At 36.9% G+C, this 14407-nt stretch overlaps 1 protein-coding gene across 3 annotated transcripts in view; it reads right to left on the reverse strand.

Moving 5' to 3' along the window:
* Positions 1-14407, reverse strand: part of LOC128862514 (E3 ubiquitin-protein ligase TRIM33) — an 85281-nt gene continuing 70874 nt past the window's right edge. The window contains exons 2-11 of one of the 3 annotated variants that reach the window (XM_054101192.1): positions 11492-12587; positions 8328-8600; positions 8109-8192; positions 7629-8029; positions 7430-7565; positions 7118-7368; positions 6839-7013; positions 5881-6241; positions 5680-5803; positions 1-4244 (exon numbers count right to left, since the gene is read on the reverse strand). In XM_054101192.1, the coding sequence (XP_053957167.1) occupies positions 3924-4244; positions 5680-5803; positions 5881-6241; positions 6839-7013; positions 7118-7368; positions 7430-7565; positions 7629-8029; positions 8109-8192; positions 8328-8600; positions 11492-12587 (3222 nt within the window). In that variant the 3' untranslated portion in view covers positions 1-3923. Of the gene's footprint in view, positions 4245-5679; positions 5804-5880; positions 6242-6838; positions 7014-7117; positions 7369-7429; positions 7566-7628; positions 8030-8108; positions 8193-8321; positions 8601-11491; positions 12588-14407 lie in introns of all 3 variants that reach the window. The other 2 variants (XM_054101182.1, XM_054101199.1) reach the window with 2 other exon arrangements.

Consider the following 14407-nt stretch of genomic DNA (forward strand, 5'->3'; position numbering starts at 1 on the left):
AATTATTGTTTTACATTAAATATCCAGTTGTTTATTAATTTATATCTTTTTTGCTTAGAAATAATGCAGTAGGTTTTACAACTTCTTTGACATGCGTGCCCACATACAAATATACGCATGTATTTTCTAAACTACCCCTCATCATAGTAACCATATCATTTCATCCTCATTGCAACATGGTAAGGAAAACGATTTTTTCTTTCTTTTTTTATAAATTATAAACTATCTCTACCATCATAAAATCTACTAAATTTAATAATTATCTGCAATAAGTATGTATGCATGTGTATACGTATTTTGTGTGTGTTTTTTGTAGAAATGTGCATATAAAATTATTATGAAAACAATATCTATTTACGTGAATTTTTACGACATCTATTTGCATAGAATTACTACTTACAAATCCTGCAAACTGCTGATAACGAAACGAAATATGCTTTCTATTTGTATTAAGTGCTATACGTATGTAATATTCTGTGTGTAGCTAACATACTAGCTATGCAAATCGTCAATTATGGGTTATGGATACATCCACTACGAAGGGCTTCCCCCATTGCTAACGCATACTATTATATATTTATCGACGTATGTTGGTGTGTCCACAATTGTACAAGTTACAGCATGGAATTTTATTGCAATCAACAGTTTGCAGTGCATCTTTGTTATGGTTTAATATCTACTATAATGAAAATAACTATTGGCATGTACATTTTGCATAATATTATATAAAATATAATTATTAACTAACATTCAATTCATTGGGTTTTACTTCAATTAATTCTAATTCTATTTTTAGTATCTACATATGTATGATGGTCATAATAAACTAGACAATAGTTACATATGTATGTATATGCATAGGGGCATTAAAAAACAAAACACTATGCAAGGCATACAGATTCTTCACTTGCAACTAAAATACTATATTGTTTATTAAATACTTTTTCAACATGGTTGACCTGCTTTAACATAACTTGGTTAGTTGGGAAAATTTACCAAAAAAGTCTTATTTTTTAATTTGTCATATTTTAAATACTTGGTATGAGGAGTTACATATATACGATATACTAGAAAAAGTCTACGCTATGCTTTCTTTAATGCTTTATTATATACTATATATATAGTATATGATATATATATATATATATATATATATATATATATATATATATATATATGTAATTCGTACGTTTACATGACCGTAGTTAATTAATCCAATCATTAACTATTTATAGTTATAACGTGAGCACTTATACTTAAGCCTTCCAAGCTAAAGAAGAAGAAACGAATGCATTATTGCAAACCAGCAATTATAAAATGTATTTATGCTCTAAAGACTTTGATTTATTGGCCTTTTTTAAATTCACAAAAATTCCTTCAAAATTTCGCTGGTCTAATTTATATTATCACAAAGTTAGATTTGAATGCAAAGCTGCCAAGAGTGGGCGAGTAATTTTGGCCTCAGATATACGAGTGTACATATACGAGTATTAGTTCGAGGAAGAAGAAATCCATTATTTTTTCTGTACGTGAGCTCGTTGTCAAGGTGACATTTCACACTAAAAAAAATCTTTTGCAATTTTGTTTGTTCAGTCATTTGTGAGCCACAGGGTGTTAGCAATGGAAGTCAACAAAGAGAAAATACAATTCGGTACATTTCATTGTTTTTCTTTAATAAAGGCGAAAATGCAAGCCATTCCGCTGAAATTGTGAATGGTGTTGATGGTGCACTGTAACAGTTAATTGCGTGCAATTTTAGTGTCTTCTATTCCGTTCAGGCAGTTTTGATGTTAAAGAAAATGTCGATAAAATCGCATACGACCGAAGTTAACCGGCATGTTAGTAGTCGTAGCATCGTCCAGGCGCTAAGGATCGACCATATAACAGTTTTACACCATTGGCGCAAACATTTTTCCTTTCTTTTCCCCAGACTAAAAATTTAATACAAAAAATTATTGTGCAACAATGGCTGAAAATAGCTTTTAACTGAAAAAGATCTATTATTGTTGTTGTAGTAGCGTAAACATTCTGCATACATGTAAGGGGAATGTTGCTGGAGTGAAAGTCATCGGCCGGATATAAATCCTCCGGGTCGTTCGGTAAAGTAGAACCGACTGCCGTGGGAACTTGGGAAAACGGCAATTTTTTAGTCTGCTTGCCAGGTATATTATGTTAGTGATGCTAGTTAACTATGCAGCGCACAATCTTTGACCCTTTTGCATCATTCGACGGAATAGTCCGCGCGAACAAAAACGCTCTCTTATCCCCAAGAGCGGAATTGTGCGCGCAAACAAAAACTCTCTTTTATCAACAACGGAACGGAATAATTCGCAATAATTTTTCTTTTTGTTAAAGGAAAATAAATATGAGGAACATTTTTGAAAAAATTGAGGAAAATAAATAATTTTGGTAATCCTTTAGCATTCTTTTTCGTTAGAACAGAGAGTAAAAGTATTTTGGTATTTTGAGTACATCGCGCATTTCGAGCGGTGATGCAAAAGAGTTAAATAATTAGGCTCGGTTTGAAATTTTACTTGAAAGTGTGCTTCGGCATATATTTTATAAATATTGGGAAATTGCCATATTGCTGAACGTAATGTACGATGCTTGAGTTTGAGTATCGATTTTTTTTTTAGAAAATTGAGATTTTATTAGCAGCTTACTTTTATGCTTTGAAACTTATACACTTAGGTAGGGAATTTGCGTATCTTTCACAGCTGGCCAAAATTACAAATGCAATTGCCTAAAAAATCGCAAAACCGAACTTCGCTCATCAAAAGAAACACAAAATTTTTCGATTTATAAATTCGCCATATAAAGAATAATTTGGTAATGTGGTGTGTGTCTCAGCGTTAAAGAGTTGTCTTTTATAAAATTATCGCTTCATATAATCAAATATAATAACACAACAAATTTCAGTTATTTCTTCTTTGCTTGCTTCATTTTCGCATGTATTTTAGTAGTGGGAGTGATATTTTTTTTTTTTGTTTTCTTGATAGTTGTTTTATCCCAAGCGAAATATGTGCTTGTCCATATATTGGTTGGTATATTTTATACTTTTGATTTGTAAATCATTATTAATGATATAATGCATTATATTATTTACAAATGAGAATTTTTCTTTTCTATACAGTGAAAATACGTTTTCTTTTTTTATTTTGTTCTTTGCGCTCTTAAGATTATTTTGGTGCAGCTTTAGTTTAATTTTAGTGAGTGCAATTATTTTAATTTAATTTTTTTTTTATGTTTAATGATTACATGCTACTACTGTATTTTTATTTTGTAAGTTCAAAATGAGTCATCTCATTTTTCTTGCCTTTTAATACTCTAAATAAAGAACTTTACAACATATAGTTAATTTCGAAACGATGTCTTTCAAATAATGTCTATATTCTTATATTCATAGGAGTGTTCATTCATTTTCTAATCTTTACTCTTTGTTGTCATAGTGTGGGAAGCTTCTCAAAGTTACTTTAATTGAGTTTTTGAAGACAGTATAGCAAATCGCAGTAGTGCGCCCAACCCGTGCGGTGTAATTTCTTTTGTAAATTCGATGCCAATAAAATCTTTTAAATCAGTATTTTAAATGTTGTTGCGAGTAGATTCACCATTGAACACATTAAACTTTTCGTTAAAGAGTTTCAAAAAAAATATATGCATACATATAGTATATCTAAAACTCTGTAACTAGCACGTGCGCACGATTTGCAAATGTTTAAAATTTTTGTTATAAACAAAATTTATTAACTCTTTTGCGTCATTTTGCATTAAATTGTTTACCCATTGGTTGGGTATTAGAAAAGTAGGCTCGGCGGCTGAGTCTGTGGGGGACAGCATAGACTGAGCAAAGCGAGTGCTTCTTCGCTCTCATTGCCATTGTTGATTGTTGCTAGCATGGTGTTAAGTAGCTGATTAAATTTGTCCTATTCGGTTAGTTTACGTGATCTTTTCGGCGGATTGCATGAGTCATCGTCACCACTTAATGCTGCGCTGCAACTCTTCCTGCCATTCTCCATCGACGCAATGCTACCCGGCGAGCCTAGAGCACCAGTTGCTAGATTCATGAGACCTGGGGATGCTGCTGTCGACGTGGAAGCACTATTATTGCTGGTATTTGTAAGATTGTTGATATTAGTATTTGCAATACTGTTGGACTTGTTGGCGAAGTTTGGCAGCCATTTGGTCAATTGTTCTTCGAAAAAGTTCTCCAAATACTTAGCATTTGTGAATGTTTTTGAATCCTCCTTTAAATTGAAGAAAATAAATAAATATTGTAATAAATTAAGGTTGCGTAAAAAGAATGAAAATGAAAAGAAAAAATATGTTAAGTATGCACTGATTTTCTAACAATTGCCCAATACTTTATGCGCTACAAACTTATTTACCCTATTTCAAATGACAATTGGCTATGAGCCTGTGTGTGTCCCACTGTGGACAACCGCTTCAACCTAACCTAACCTAAGCCAAATCAAAGCAATCATGAAAATACTCCAAGCGAGTACACTAATTTCTTAACCCAATTTTTAAGAGCTTTTGAGAAAATGTCCTACCAATTTCAGTAAGAATAAGCTTTTAAACAGTTTGCACCGTGAGGATATTCGGCTAATAGCCGTCGGATTTACGGCCAGACCAAACGCTATCACCTCATTAGAATTCTTTAAAAACTGAAGAGGGCTTGTAGAATAGCAGAACAAGAGATGATTAAACCTGAATCAGAATTTGCTCCAAATTAATTGTGCAAAACTTATTTAGATATACTGCAGTGATCGGCAAAACTTACTCGTACAAGAAGTAAGCTCACCACAAGCTTTTCCAATCCCATTCGCCGTTCAAACAGCACTACGATGCAAAATAGGTAGTGGCAAGGTGAAAAACAAAATTGTGCGAGCAACTTCGGCTGCTACGTCATCGAGTACTCGGCCAAGTGAGCGATTAAAGGCAAGTGAATCTCACCAATTTATGCTCGTTCACTCAATAGTCGAAAGTGTTTATAATGTGAACCTTTAGCAATATTTAAAATAAATCAGAATAAAGTCTATGTGGATATAAGAATTCCTCTTAACGAACTATACCCTGCAATTTACTCGAGTGTAATCGCGGAAACCAATAAAAGATGATCTCTGACTACTAACTGCGGGGCTTCGAAAACACTCTGGCCAAAAGTGAATTTTAAAAGGACAAAATATCTGCTTGGATACAACAGATCAGCAGCGTCTTCAAAAGTGCTATAACGGGCACCCTAGCTAGTACAATGGGTGTACCTCACAATGACTTATGCAGGAACTGTGAAAATGAAGAAGAAATTGGGTCGATGCAACATCTCCTCTGTGAATCTTCCGCACTTCAAAGAAGCCGTGCCAAATATCTTGGCGATATTTCTTTGAAGGTCTAGGAAATTTGTAAAATCCCTCACTGGAGGACTGGTTACCTTCTTAAAAAGATTTAAGTGGTTTAAGTAACTTAGAGGATGGAAATCAAATGCAAGCAACCTGGCTAACTTAACCGAAGTCTATGTATAGTGTATGAATCACTTGGAAATCCAATAGCCTCTTCCTTAAATCCAATAATAAACTATCTAAATTCAATTTACTCTTTCTAAAATCCAACAGACTATTCTAAAATCCAATTGACGCTTAAAAGTTAATCCAGTAGGATTCTGAAAAACTTCGAGTCACTTACTTGATAGAAGAGATAAGTATTTTTAAATATTAGACGCACGTCCGATACAAAGCCAGCGATATCCTTGTAATGATTTGGGCTGGAAGGATCCAATCTTGTACGTATAACATCCAAAGACATGGGGCTGCAAAGAAGTGAAAAAGGAAAACATCAACATTTTTGTTTACTCAATTCATTTAATACGGCGCTGTAAAATCTTACTTGCAAATAATCTCATAATACGCAGTATTTGTAGGTGGTTCTGGTTCGCGGAAATGTAGACTCTGCTCATACTGGCAGTACAGCTCGAGACAAATCCTTTGCATGACCTGCAATTCTAGCCGGCTCAGCTCGCCGGGCACCTTCTGTATGTTATCCGCATTGTTAGCCAGCTCTTTGAGATTCACGCATAATAGGCACTGCCAACTTTCGCTCTCGTCTGGCAATGAACTGATGGCAGGTATATGACAATTCTGATGAAACACCTTCGGACACTTGTCGCAGCACATGAGCTCTCCACCGTCAAGGCAAACGGCACACCAATCTTCGTTCGGGTCGTCTTTTTGATCATTTTTATTATTAACTAATTAGTTTTCAGTTTATTCGAGTATTTGTATTCAAGGGTGTTTGTATTAAATATTTGGTATTTGTATGTGTAAAGATGTATTGGCATTAATGATTAGTATGCATTATTTAAAGAGACGAAAGTTTAATTCGATTACGATACAATACGATTTGATTCGATACGTTCGAAAAAGAAACAAACAAAGCAAAGTTACAAGTAATTGTAGATTAATTAGAGCAACTTACGAATGAAATATTCAAATATTGTAGTTTCTGTGCTAGTAATAGTGATATGAGAGACACTTAATAAACTGGAAAACTTTTTGAGAATTTTGAATTTTCTTTTTTTCCAAAACTTCAAATTAAAGCGCATTTATGCTAATAAAAAGCAAGTTTTCCAGCAGCGATTAATATTTTACAAATTAATGAAACGGCATGATGAGAAAGCAAAATAACACATGAGCCTATAATCGAACAAATGATAGGCAAATAGTCGATGCAACAAATATTTTGTTCCATTAAAATTGAGCCAGTCCTATGTTCGATGACAAACCGAATATAAACCTATACAACTGTACTAGAATGGAAATAGATTTTGTCATAACTCATGGCTTACCTTCTTGAGTATTGGATAGGTCGGTTGAGCTGTGAACTTGTGGCGACGTTGTCTTGGTGCGGCCCTCTGGCAACACTTGCACCCCATTGGAGTCCAATTTGGCAATGGTGGCCATCAGATCGTTTATAGAATCGTCACGAACCTTGTCAATCGGTTCGGTAAAATCTTTTGCGTTCTAAATATGTAAAAAGGAATAGATTTTTAATACGGCTCTTAGTAAAGCATTGGCGCAACTAAGTTGCGAGAATGCGTAAAAATACAAATGATCCTACTGCCCACCTCGTTAGTGCTCGGGCTCGGTGTCTTTGGATTCGTTGATGTAACATTGGGTAGTATGGAGACAGCTGGTCCGAGCCCAAGCGAAGCAGCATGCAAGCTAGCAGCACTATTGCCTTGCATACTGTGCGCCGACGAGCTGCCATTTGGAGGTGTAGTATTCTTCAGTGTATTAGGAGACTTTAGGGAAATCTTAAAGTTTTCCGTTTGACGGCCATTCGCAAATTGCATAAGCGGACCTTGTTGGGGACAAGCTAAGAGACAATGCAGAATAAATATTTTGAATTACAAACAACAACAAAAAACACGTCATACCATTTGTCTGCTGCGCCGACTGAGGTATGTGCCACTTGGCCATGCTATGCATGCTGCTTAAGCTGCTATTCATTTGTGGCGAAGTCTGTGGGGGACCGGGACTGAAGCCAGGCTGGCTCCCATGAAACCCCAGGTTCTAAAAAAAAACTCCAATTTAGCAAAGTTTCACAGTAAAATAAGTTTAAAATTTTTCTCTTACATTCTGCATAGGATTGGGTATAATTTGCGGGCGCTGCATGGCGTTTGGCGATGGTATTTGACTGCCGCACGGGCCACCAGGTCCGCCCCCGCTTGACATTGCTGCTACTGCGGCCTGCTGTTGCGCGTGACTCGACATGCGTTGATAATTCTGGAAACGAGCAGTATTGTTTATAAAGTTCGGGTTATTCGGTCCACCAGGCGCATTCTGCGGGTAATTCTGATGTTGTTGGCCTGGAGGACCGCCCATAAAATGCGGCCTCATTTGGGTGCCCATTTGTTGGTGTGGAGAAGCGGCGCCTTGCGGACCTCCCGGATAATTGGGTGGCCCATTGAAGGATATATGTGCTTGATTAGGACTCTGCGCTGCTTGATTATTCAATAGGCCACGTAAGCTCATATCTGAAAATCAATAAAGACACACACACATGTTTAAGTATGTTGGTAAGTGCGGAAGGTGCACATATACAATCAAACATACCCATATTCTGAGGGTGTGTTGAGGAACTAACATGTGGCTGACCTTGGCGTTGCATTCCCACCGGTGGCATGGCACCAAAACGAACTGCAAATCAAAAAAGAAACAAAGAAAGCACGCTAAATTAATATTTATTTAAATGTCGTGCGAACTGTGCGTCTAGCCGTGTAAATGTGATGGGTGTAATAACAAATTGTGAACGACATGCTGGCGTACCCTTACCTGCGCCCTCGGCAGCATAGTTGCGGTTCATTTGCATGTTGTTAAATTGTTGCTGTGCCGAAGAGCTGTTGTTGTAGATCGGTGGCCCATTCTGAGGTCCATATCCGCTTGGTGGACCAGTAGGAGACATGCCGGCGGGCATGCCAGGTGGTAGACCTGGCCGCAGCGGTGGTGCCATGTTGGGACTTGGTTGTTGGCGTGGCGGGCCATTTGGAGATGGCGTTGGGGGATAAGGTTTACCATCCACAATAACAGTGCCGAGCTGAGAAATAACTGTAATGGAAAGGAAATGAAAGTAAAATAAATCCAAACTTCGAATTGTATTTAGAAAACTTAGAAAGCGTAGGGTATTTATGTTCTTGAGCTTATCGCTCTAATTTGGTTTGAAACAAAACTGATCTAAAAATATTCTAAATTTAAGATAAACCTTAGAGTTAATCTAAGATCATATGATTCACTGAAAACAAAGCTAGCAACAGGTGTCTCGTTTTCAATTAATCGCTATTTGTATAAAACAGATGTGACCAACCTTTTTGACAACAACAAACAAGAAAAAACAGAAAAACACATTCACAAGAAATTTCGAATTTTAGAGAAATTTAGCATTGGTTTTTTGATGCACGCTGATCAACATCAACCAGAATTGATGAGGTAGTTACACGTACGCAGCTTTCTAATCGTGCATCACCCAGTCTTAATAGGTGGTCATTGTTGATTCATTTCATGGTTGAATAAAATTGTTCGCAAATAGAGACTTCATTTGCTTTGCATTTTTCGTCAAAAGCGAAAATTTCTCAGGTCTCACATAAGATTTATAAAAATGTTCGATGTTTACTTATGTTTTAAAATAAATTTTTTTAATCCGTATTATTATACAAACTTTTTCATGGAAACCGGTGTATTCTCAGCTTTGCTCATTTGAAATCGTAATTGAAAATTCGTAGTTTAAAATCTCTACATTTTTTTTAAATCCTTCTTCACTCCGCTCGGGAGCATAGAGCTTCGACAAGACTCTCCCATCGTACGCGGTTCTGGGCTACTGTTTTTGCGCCGTGCCATGTGATGTCAGCATCTGCTGGTTCGCGCAACATCGACCTTCGCCAAGTGATCTTTGGCCGACAGCAACCTCTGCTCCTTTTCGAGTTCCAGTCCAGTGCCATTCTCGTGATGCTATCTAGTGGCGACGTTTTTAAGCGTGTAATCTATCCATCGTCACTTTCTGCGTTTGATTTGCCAAAGAATGGGTTCCGCATTCGTTGATCTCCACAGCGCGTTGTTGCTGGTGGTGTTCGGCCAGTTGCAGCCTGCAGTTGACATCTTCACCTGCTCCGGCGTCTGTTGTGAGAGTTTTTAAGAAGTAACGCAATTTAAATTTGCGTTCAAAGGCCTGCACTTTATCATACAAATTGTGAATAAACTGTCCTTTGTTTTGAAGTTCCATATTAAGATCATTGAGATACTGAGTCATACCGAAAAGAAACACAAAATTGCACATCCATTCTTTATCACCAAAATGAGGAAGGGCATATCCCTTCATATCCAAGAACAATTGCAACATATTTCGATTACATATGCGGGGAATGGCGCCGAAGTAACGGTCCTTGGCCGGATATAAATCCGGGTCGTTCCGGTTACGTAGAACCGACTGTCGTGGGAACGATTTAAAAAAAAAACGCCTCCATATTCAGATGCTGAATGTTTCAAGAATTATTTAAATTCACGGTGATAGGTTTAATTATTGGTACTGTGGCATTTGGCAAACTTAATATTTTCGCACACAAATTTTCTCGCGGAATTATACAGTGGTTAGCGAATATTTCTTCCCGGGGCTTTCTTAATGTCTTGAAATAGCCTTCCCGTTACTCCTACCTTCATGCTTGACATTTCGTGCTCCATCTGTCGGTATCCCAATAATTTTTTCTAATAAAATTGAAAACATTTTCAACACAGACTTTAGTTCATCGCACAGCTCTTTGCCTGTTGCCTTTGCATTGGACTTAGTAAACAAATTCTTCAGTAATATTAAATTTGGTGTCAATACCATGTAAATAAATACCGAGTTGCACTGTATCGTAAATATCGCTACTTTCATCAAGTGCCGAAGCACAGTATTCGAATTGTACAGTGCGTTCACGAAGCTTTGGTGCCATTTCCTCGGACAAGAGAGAGAGAGAGAGGCTGCGGCTTCGCCTTTAATAGGACCCGAGCCTTTCCTTGCTATAGGACAACACACCATCAAGGAGAAGCCTAGGAGTGAAGAGCTAGGGCTAAAGAAGATTTGCTGGCACCAAACTATGGGGCTACACCAGGTGGAAACCCTACTGGGATGGTACAATCTAAGAGGTTTAAAAAACTCAATACCCTCCCCAAGGATAAACTGAGAATGCTCACGGGCACAAGGTGAGCTTTCGTAAATTCCATTCTGGCCCTTCTATTTTTTGTTGAAATGAATGCCTTCTTAGCTGGCCGCCTACTGAACAACCCTGCTCTTCAACTGCTCGGCTTCTAATTGTTCATTCACTAACTAACACAACATACACGTTTTTAATTCGGTTGGAAGTAACTGCTGGATCCTTTTGAATGTGACCTTTTATTAAGGAGTCATTCTGGCGAGAGTTTTTCGCGGTATTTCTCCACTATGCTCGGGTTTTAATGCCTAAAAGATGCGCAGCACTCATCCAAAATAAGGGATTTTCTGCAGAATATTAACATAGGGGGGTGGTGCTTTAGTTTTATCCATTGAATTTTTTAATAGTATCAACAATTTTATGTTAAACTTTTTACAATAAATAAATAAAAAGATTGGTTACAACTATGCTGTTTTATTAGAAGTGAAAATATTAATAATCAAAAATCTAATACAAAAAATTTGTAATTCTGATCCTATTGTTTTGAGAAAATCAGCAATCGCAAACAATATAAGAGGGAGGTGCTATAGTTTTGGCAAATACTGTATATATATATACATATATATATATTCTAGTCTATACAATTTTAGCACTTTTTTCTATTCTATTTTTCATAATTCTACTCTATTATTTCCCATTACATTCACTTCAATTCAATCCAATTCAATGTAAATCAATTCAATTCGATTCTATTATTTTCAATTCCATTCTATTTATTTAATCAATTCAATAAAAGAAATGGGCAATTCCACCTACCTTTCTGCAGTTCGGATACTTGATTCAACTGTACTTGAATCCGCACTGGAATTTCTGGATTCGGTATGTCTGCACGTTGACATTTCAGCTTCTGCAAATGTCGTACCAATGATTTCTTGCTAGACAGAATTGCATAGTCGCTGCCCTTCTCCATGGCATTCTCCATAAATTCAATGCAATGGTCAGTGTTGTCGGAGAGCAACTGCAATGCGTCCTTTTTTTCGATTAACACTTTCATTTTGGTATCGCACACCTCATTTAGACGCATCGCCAATTGTTTGCCACGCATATTTACTGTGTTTGTGATTTTTACTACCATTGCTGTGATCTCTTTAATGAGATCCTTTTTACGATCGGCAATTTGTTTTTGTCGGTCATCAATCACTTTTGTGGCGGACGAGAGTAGGAAGCGCTTATAGTTGATTTCTGAGACGAGCGTTTTTAACGCTTGCCGCGTTTCAGTGGCAATTTCGTGCGCAAACTTATATTTGTGATCACGATGATCGCTGAGTTGACAATCACGGCATGTCAACTTATCGCAAGTCTCACAAAATAGCGACAATTTCTCTTGCGGATGCAGATGACACATATGCAATTTATCGACACCAGCAGCTCCTGGTAATTGTTCATTATTGGCTTCTTCTTTTGGCTTAATTGTGTGATCCTTGGTGATTTTGAGACGTTGATGCGCCTGCACGCAACTGTCACAAATATATTCGGAACAATCTACACACCATGACGTCGCTATGGCATTATCAGAGCAACTACTGCAAGTTATATTAGCCGTAACGGTCGTTTTGGATGCATCTGTGGAGCCACCCTCAGTCAAACTGTTATCACCGGCGGCTGTGCATTGCTCGATCAGAAATTGATTATCGATGATAAACTCATTCTGTGAGGCCATATTACAAACAGGGCAATGTATGAGAGGCGGCATAGTACGATCTAATTCAGAAAACTTCGTATTTACACATTGTGAGCAGGAGACATGTAGACATTCCAATAGCTTGGGACGATCATTGATACCCAGCAGTTGGTTGCACCACACGCATTTAAGAAGAGCGAATTTAGTGGAAGCTGATGATGTGGATTCCGACTGAAAAGAGAAATAACAAAGGTTGTAATCAAATTAATAGATATTAAAATATATTTTATTTATAATGAAAAGAAATAAAAAACGATTTTTTTTTTGCGACCAAAACGTAACTGTAATCGCAAATTCAGGTATGAATTTCAAGACGAAAACTCGATTGCAAGGCTTCCAAACTGCTGCAGCTGGTCAAATAAATATAACTTTTAAAGGACTTTCACTTATTTTTATATATACAGGGTGCATGCGGTTTTTGATATAACTTCCGAAAATATATATATATAAATAATAAATCATTTTTTTTGTTCTTTTCCAGACATAAAGGACTACAACTTAACACAATAAATGAAGAGGCACGCAGCTATCGTCATTATATGTGCAAATCACACGGATTTAGAAATACCTAATTTTTTGCGAATTTGAGTTTTGCCATGAATTGGAAGCATCTAGCGGCAATCCAGACTTTGTTGAAAAATGCAAATAAAAACACAAGGAACGTTCTGACACTGTCCGATCGGCAAAATTTATTCAACGAGTGCAAGAGAACATTGACGAGGACCCTTCGAAAGTAATGTGGAGCCCTGCGAAAGAACTTATTGTTTCTGAGGGACTTATCTGTCGAGTTGTCCAAAAAGGTTTCCGGTATAAGACCTACGTTATGCGCAGACGACAGTTTATGTCGGAACAAACACGAGTTATCCGATCGGAACGCCTCCTAAACAAAATGAAACAACCTTAAGCGTCTGAAATGTTATGGTTTTTTTCTAACGAAACAAATTTTGCCCACGATCAAAATACCAGGATAACAGATGCGGCGATAGCGCGACAGAAAGTGGGTTAAAATCGCACACCACGGCCTGGGCCAAAGGTTTTTAGTGCTTCTCCTCCTCTACAAAAAAAAAAAAAAAAACCAAAAGAATAACAGATGACGACAGAACCCAACGACTACTGGCTGTAAGTAGACCTACAAAAAATGCTCGCCGGTAAGACATTTCGTACAAATGAAGAGCTTATCGCTGAAACTGAAGCCTACTTTGAGGCGAAAGATAAATAGTTCTACGAAAGTGGATGTGATGGAAATTACGTTGATGAATAAAGCTAATTTTGAACAAACAAAAAAAAGAAACACGTGTTTTCTTTGTTAGGCCCAGGACTTTTCAGCCCATGTATTATATGTGATCGGATTGTGATACCTTGCTTACCTTTATCTTATCGCAAGGACAATCAAGCAAACCAAGTGAGCGCAAACAATTTCTGATAACACCGCAATTTATCAATGCCAAAACCATCCCATAATATAAATGCGCCAAAGAAAGATTCCTTATCTTATCGAATCTCAATAAAACTTGAATACTATAATTATTGAATTGTGGCCCTAATGTAGTTTGAAAACAGCACTGTTTGCGTGACAAAATTACCGACCCAGTGTCACCATTGCCTGGTGAAACAATCTGCCGTGGGAGTCACACACCCCGTCACACACAGATGTTCTTAAATAATTTTTTGCATTTAGTTTTAATCAATTTTCAAAAAATAAATGGCTCATTCTTCAACAAAAACCGTACGAAATAAAGTTCCAAACATTGTAGGAGATTCACAGAAATTCATCAAATTTTCTTCGAAATTTTTACAAAACTGTTCACCCGGCTTATGAAAATAGCTGTTTTCGATTCACCCCTAACCACCTAGCGAATAGTGAAGAAAATATAAAATTTTTCTTGAATCCAATGTAGCATGCAATATGGCAACACTGCATTATTTTTGCTTTGACAGCACGCAAAGCAAACAAATTTTTGAAGCAATTTGTTGTGATCAAAGAAAAGTAA

This window comes from Anastrepha ludens, chromosome 2 (genome assembly GCF_028408465.1).
Source record: "Anastrepha ludens isolate Willacy chromosome 2, idAnaLude1.1, whole genome shotgun sequence".
Classification (NCBI taxonomy): Eukaryota; Metazoa; Arthropoda; class Insecta; order Diptera; family Tephritidae; genus Anastrepha; species Anastrepha ludens.